Source organism: Arachis ipaensis, chromosome B05, assembly GCF_000816755.2.
Source record: "Arachis ipaensis cultivar K30076 chromosome B05, Araip1.1, whole genome shotgun sequence".
NCBI classification, from domain to species: Eukaryota; Viridiplantae; Streptophyta; class Magnoliopsida; order Fabales; family Fabaceae; genus Arachis; species Arachis ipaensis.
In genome coordinates this window covers 12,284,660-12,291,853 of record NC_029789.2, presented here as the reverse complement: position 1 = coordinate 12,291,853, position 7,194 = coordinate 12,284,660, and the positions used below count along the sequence as shown (strand labels likewise).

The following is a 7,194-nucleotide window of genomic DNA, read 5'->3' as shown; positions in this document are numbered from 1 at the left end:
TGAATCTAAATTTTAAATTATTATAATTTTAATTAATTAATTATTAAATAATAAATATAATTAAAATAAACTGGGATGTTAGTATGTTACCACTAGCGTGGTAGAGGAAACCATCTAGGAAACATGTAGTTAATGTGGGCAGAGTGACAACGTGATTGATGAGTGTAGCGTTGTAGGCCATTCAATTTAACCATAAACATGTTACAGTTTGTGACAGAATTGAATTGCATCAGGTAACGTTTTATTGCTCCATTTTGATGAGCAAGTCAAAACAAAGTCTTTATTGGTGAACTGAATCATAACGGGGCATACCCAATAACTGAATAACACACAAATATCATTTAAGATTGGACCAGCTTCATTTGTATTGTTTTTCAGATATTGGAAGGGTTGTTGGTAATGGCATAGACCTGGGTCTTCCTAATACTGAAGCATCAAAAAATATAATGGAAATAGTGGACTGGAGCTTTGTGGAGAGAGCACCAATGGGACCAGCTTTCCATTTGCATCATCTCTCTCTTGTTCAATAATTATTCCCTTCAAGACCTTCCTTTTAATATTGTAAAGTAGTAGTAGTATTTTACTATTTTAGTATTTTTATATATTTATTTATATTTTAACATGTCTATCAAAACTAACAAACCAATCAAACTAATTAGTACATCTGAATCTAGCCTTTAACATATTTAGGCTTTTATAATAATCTGAACCTAAAGATATTTTGTAATAAGTCAAACCACATTAAACCAAATACAAATTAAGTTGTAGGCTCTTTATAAACGGTCTAATTAACCTATTTTCACCCCCTAGTTACACATTCTTGAATAAATAAGCCACAGTATAACTCTACAACACCACAAATCTTAAGGTCTTCAAGTAGGGGTGCTCAAGGCCCGGTTCAGACCCAAGGCATATTTTGCCTGATTTCAGGTTTGCCATTTTTTTTATTCAATGTTATTTTCGGGTCGGATTATGCTTCAAGTCATCTGGTCCGCTTAGAAGCCGTTCTTTANTCTAGTATAAATATGATATAATATTTATTAAATTTAATTTTAAAAATAAAATTTTATTACTTTAATATATAAAATTTACAAATTTGTATATATTAATTTTGCATCGAGTCAACCTGGTTTAATCTGATATATTTCGAGTCACTTTCGAATCAAATCAAAAATAAATTCGATATTATGTAACTTTTTAACTCCGTACTCAGAGAGAATGAGAGAAGGAGAGAGCGGGAACGAGTGTTTGAGGGCGAAACACAGTGAGGATGGCGGCCATGCCGTCGGAAGAGATAAGGGGGAGAGTGTGGGTGGGGGTGCATCCGGTGCCAAGAAGGATTTTTCACGAGAGGGTTTTTCAAATCCTACAAAGATCTCCTTTAGAGATAAAGTCATTGGTCCAGAGAAATCGAAGGCGTTTGCACTTGCAGGATCTCTATCTGGGGATAGTATAGCCATGGTGGTGGGCAAGCAGGGCGATTCCCAACCTCCATGTGTAAACTTCACTGAAGAAGCCAAGCTTTGTTTGGCAGAGCCTTATCGAAACGCTTTAGTGATCAAGGTTCTTGATAAAAATTATAGTTACACAGCTCTTTCACACAAGTTTCGGATGGTTTGGCGCATCAAAGGTGGCTTTGATCTGCTTGATGTGGGGTTTGGGTACTTCATGGTAAAATTCGATGCATGTAAAGATCGTGAGAAGGTCATGCTTGGTGGCCCGTGGTTGATTGAGGGGCACTATGTTACTGTAAAACCGTGGGATATAGATTTTCGGCCACGTAAGCAATCCTTCGGGTCTACGCTTGTATGGGTTCGGATTTCGGGGCTCCCAATCTGGTGCTATCAGGAACAGGCCATGATGCGTATTGCTTCTGCAATAGGAGTTCCCATCAAAGTGGACTTAGCCACTAAATTGGCTGAGAGAGGACGATATGCCCGAGTATGTGTTCAAATAAATTTAGGACTACCAGTGATCAAGCATATCATTGTGGAAGGCGTAACTCATGTAGTGGAGTATGAAAGTTTAAATTTAATTTGTAACTCTTGTGCACGTTATGGTCACGATATGGCACAGTGCTTGGGTAGAGACTCTAGGGAAGGAAAGAGTGTTGATTCCGATGCCACCAAGCCACGGGACGGTACAAAGGCAATGCCACATCCTGAGACCAAAATTCACAATTCAAATGAAGTAGAACCTAATGTGGTAGGTGGTGTTACTGGCGAGAATCCTGCATCGAATTTGCAAGATGATTTGAAGGCTAATAATTTGGAAGGAAATAATGTTGAGGAGGCTTGCATGCATGATGAACCAGGCTGGGAGCAAGTTGTGAGGAAAGGTAAAACCAAGCTGGGTCAGAAGCAATCTAACAAGGTTCAAAGAGGCATTCAATCTAGAACCGATTCAGGTAGAGTAATCAGGCGCACCATTCACTTCTCTCACACGAATGGATCCAGCTCCTATCGCGCTAGGGTCGGGTCTCGAGTCAAGGTCGGACACAGCACTTCCCGTGTTGGTGAGACGTCGATCTCCTCAACCCCACACACCCCAGTGCCTTGCGGGTCCTCTCTCCGGAAACGACCAAGGCCGAGGTCCCTACAGAGCTCGCCAGTTGAGAAGAATGGAGGCACGGTGGTGGAAGCATCGTTATGTCTTCCTGCAACCGTGAAGGAGGGTGTTACCGTGGCGGTTCCATTGGAGAAGGAAGGCGCATTGCCGGCTGTTACTGCGTCGGTAGGCGGGATTAAGGAGATATTCCATGGAGATCCGGCAAACCTGAAGGTCACGGGAGTCACTTCCGCTGGGCAAGCCTCGGTTTGAGGTTGGTGAAGCACTTTGATTTCCTTGTTTTATATTTTTATATTTTATATTATGGATAGTTTAAATATAATAGCTTGGAATATTAGGGGTGCTTCTAATAAGTTAGCCCGGGTGAATTGTAAAGAGCTGGTTAGAAAATTTAAACCTGTAATTTTTATTGTGGTTGAAACTCACTGTCCTTTTCAACACTTGAAACTGTTCTGGGAAAGACTTGGTTATCGCCCTATTGGTATAGTGGAGGCGTCAGGACATAAGGGGGGTATCTGGTTCCTTTCTGCAATACAGGGTGTTCACTGCAAATGGGTTGATGCTTTCGATCAGTGTATTACAGTTGAGGTTCAGGTAAATAATGTGATTTGGAGGTGCAGTGGTATCTATGGTAGTCCTCAATTTAATACTAGAGTTCTGCTATGGGATTATCTTGTTACTCAGTCTTCGTCTTTCTGCGGGCCATGGATTGTTCTTGGTGATTTTAATGAAGTACCATTCTCTCATGAATCTAAGGGTTGCCTCTTCTCGAGTCGTCATGCAGATCAGGCTTGCTGCCTCTCTAGGGGATAGTAATCTGTTTGACTTGAAGACTATTGGAAGACAGTTTTCTTGGTACAGAAGGGTTAAAAATAGTGTTGAGGTGGCGAAAAAACTTGACCGGGTTTGTATCAACAGTGGCTGGCTATCTCTCTTTCCAGAGGCTTACGCAGAAATTTTAAATAGGTTTCAGTCTGATCATTGTCCTATCCTAGTACGATGTACAGGTCGTCCCCAACCGAAAAAGAATAGACCTTTTCGGTTTATTGCAGCTTGGGCAACTCATCCGGGGTACAGAGATATTGTGAACCAGTCATGGCAGGCTGGCTACAGAGAGATGCATGGCAAGCTTTCAGAAGTGCAAAAGAACTCTTTGGAGTTTAATTCTAAAGTGTTCGGCAACATTTTCGTTAGGAAATGCAAATTGGAGAGACAGATTAATTTCCTTCAGAAGCGACTTGACGTAATGGAAGATTTGTCTATGCGGCAAAAAGAAAAACAGCTGATTGAGGAATTTAATAACACGTTTGTGCAGGAGGAACCTCTATGGTTTCAAAAATCCAGAGAGCATTGGGTAAAACTTGGGGATAGAAATACCAAGTTCTTTCATGTCCAGACTCTTGTGCGGAGAAAGCATAATAAGATTCATGGTCTCTTTCTTCAAGATGGGGTGTGGGAAACGACCCGGATGTCCTTAGAAGGGAAGCTGAATCCTTCTATAAACGCCTATTCTGCCAGTCGGAGGATGTAGACTTAGGTTGTCTTGGTGATGTGCCGCTGCTTTCCCTGAATGATGAAGTCTGATGTAGCCTCACAGCACCAGTTACTCTGAAAGAAGTTAAGTCGGCTGTTTTCAGTATGCATTCTTTTAAGGCGACGGGCCCTGATGGGTTTCAGGCTTTCTTCTTTAAAGAATACTGGAAGATTGGTTTTGATGTTTGGACTATGGTTCGTCATGCGTTCTCTGGTTTGGATATGGATCCAAGGATGATGGAAAATCTTGTGGTTCTTATTCTGAAGGTAGAAAACCCAGTTTCCATGAAGGATTTTTGACCAATTAGTCTCTGTAATATGGTTTACAAAGTTATAATGAAGGTCCTGGTCAATAGACTTCGCCCCCATCTCAAAGAGATTATTGGGCCCCTTCAAGGAGGGTTTATCCCGGGGAGAGGAACCCCAGACAACATCATTGTAGCACAAGAGGTTCTCCATTTCATGAAGAAGACAAAGTCAAAGAAAGGCACCCTGGCCTTTAAGATTGATTTGGAGAAAGCGTACGATAGAGTGGATTGGGGATTTCTGAAACAAACCCTGGTGAGTTTTGGCTTTCTTCCTCCGACAGTCATTCTGATTATGCGTTGTGTCACTGCTTCCTCACTGTCTATCCTCTGGAATGAGGATAGATTAAATAGCTTTACTCCGAGCAGGGGTCTTAGGCAAGGAGATCCTATATCACCGTATCTATTTGTATTGTGTATGGAGAGATTGTCCTGTTCTATTAATCAGCAAGTTGATAAGGGCTTGTGGAAGCCGGTTGCGGTTTCTAGAGGGGGTCCAAGAATTTCTCATTTGATGTTTGCCGATGATTTGCTTCTTTTCTGTAAAGCTGAAAAACAGCAAGTTCAAACTGTAATGGTAGCTTTGGAAAATTTCTGCAGAGCCTCTGGGATGAAGGTTAATGTGGAAAAATCTAAAGCGCTATGCTCCAGGAATGTTTCAGCGACAAGAAAAGAGATTTTTACTGGAGTCTCCTCCATCAGATTCGTCCAGAACTTGGGCAAGTATTTAGGGGGTGAACCTTAATCACTCTCGGGTGACACGCGCAACTTTCAACGATGTTTTAGACAAGATTCGGGGAAGGCTAGCCAGCTGGAAAGGGAGATTGCTTAATAAGGCAGGCAGACTCTGTTTGCTCAACTCGGTAGTGACTGCGATTCCTACTTATCGCATGCAAGTATCTCTCTTCCCTATAGGGGTAACTAATAAGATAGAATCCATGATGCGAAACTTTCTATGGAAGGGTCAAGCTGATGGTAGAGGCCTGAATCTAGTTAACTGGAAAGTGTTGGTCACTCCTAAGAAGTTTGGAGGTCTGGGAATTAGAGATCCTTTTTATGCCAATATTTCTCTTCTTGAAAAACTAGTTTGGCAACTTTTTCACCATCCCGACAAGCTATGGGTTTAACTGTTGACGGAGAAATACCATTCTTCTAAGGATGATTGTTTTAGTCGGTCTCGAGGAAGGGGATCTTATGTTTGGAAGAGTATATGTCGAGCTTGGGATATCCTGAAGGAAGGTTTTAGTTGGTGCATTGGGAATTTGGAACAGAACTTTTGGTTTTCTAAATGGAGAAGAGAGGGGCGACTGTGTCAGGAGATGGATTATGTTCACATTTCTGATTTGGATCTCAGGATCTTGGACCTTTGGTCATCTGGACAGTAGAACCTTGAGAATATCTATTCTCCTCTGAATTAGTCTCTGCAGAGCAACATTAACTCTTACAACCCAGATGTTCAAGCTGGTTCAGAGGTTGGTTGGTGTTGGACTGGTACGACCTCAAAGGTTTATGATGCTCATAGTGGTTATTTGTGGCTCAGTAAGAAGATGTTTAGTTGGGAGGATAGGGGTAATTGGCTTTGGCTTTGGCGTCAACATGTTCCGAAAAAGCACAAATTTTTGGTCTGGCTATGTCTTCGGGAGGCTCTTCCTACTGCTGCATTTCGTTTTAGAAGGGGCATTTCACACAGTAGCTGTCCACGATGTTTCTCAGGTCAGGAATTGATTTTACATTGTATTCGGGATTGTCCAAAAGCCCAACTTGTTTGGCAAGCTTTAGGGATCTCCGATCAACCAGTGGATTTGATGAGTTGGTTCTTACATAATAGCAAACAGCGCCCCTTTAGATTCTTTTCTGGTCTCTGGTGGATTTGATGTTCGAGAAATAACGAGATCTTTCATCCTCACGAGAATTGGACCACAGACAAGGTGATTGGTATGGCTTTGTCCTTAGAAAAGGAGCTCCGAAATATTTTTGAGTTGCAACGACTATCTATCCCCTCAACCATTAGTGGCTCTTGGATTCTCCCCTCAGTGGGTATCTTTAAGATTAATTGTAATGCTAGCTATCCTGGCAGTGGTGCTCGAGTTGGTTTTGCTTGTGTTAGCAGAGATTGGAAAGAAAGGTGGCAATGAGGTTGTCTGGGAACAATTGAGAGTCGTAGCATTTTGCAAGGAGAGTTGTTTACTATTTGGAGAGGTTTTCTTTTAGCATGAGACTCGGGACAAAGAGATATTATATGTGAGACAGACTGTGTGGAGGCTTTTACTATTGTCAATAATTTACAAGATTGCTCTGGGTTTATTGATCCTTTGGTGTTAAAAATCCGAGATATCATGTCTTGGAAATGGCGTGCTGATCTTCGGTTGATCTTGAGAGATGCAAATACAGTAGCAGACATCATGGCAAAGACTGCAATGAGGACTATTTCTCCCCAAGTGGAGCTTCCATTGCCTTGGAAGAGGTTTGGGAGTAGTATTCAACAGGACTGCCTTTCTTAAGCAGTTTCTTGTTTTTTTTTTTCTTTCTTAGTTCTTGTTTATTTTCTTTTAAGTCACCAAAAAAAATTCGATAACCTTTTAGGACCGGAGTCAGAGATCCGGCCCATAAACAACCCTACTTTTAAGGTAGAATTTATGGCAAACATTAAATGAATTAACTAAACCATTTTAAATAGTCATAAAGTAACAAAAATAGAATTTTTTTTTAAGATTGAAAAGATGATTTAGAATAAAAATAAAAGAATACAACACNNNNTTTAGAATGATTTATATTTATATTTTATTAT

The 7,194-nt window shown here is 41.0% G+C and overlaps 1 protein-coding gene across 1 annotated transcript; it reads left to right on the top strand.

Moving 5' to 3' along the window:
• On the top strand, window positions 1,219-4,401 carry LOC107640165. Its single transcript, XM_016343716.1, has 4 exons — window positions 1,219-2,814; window positions 3,056-3,162; window positions 3,253-3,897; window positions 4,158-4,401. Exons 1-4 carry the CDS (start codon window positions 1,219-1,221, stop codon window positions 4,399-4,401), a joined length of 2,592 nt encoding a protein of 863 aa, XP_016199202.1.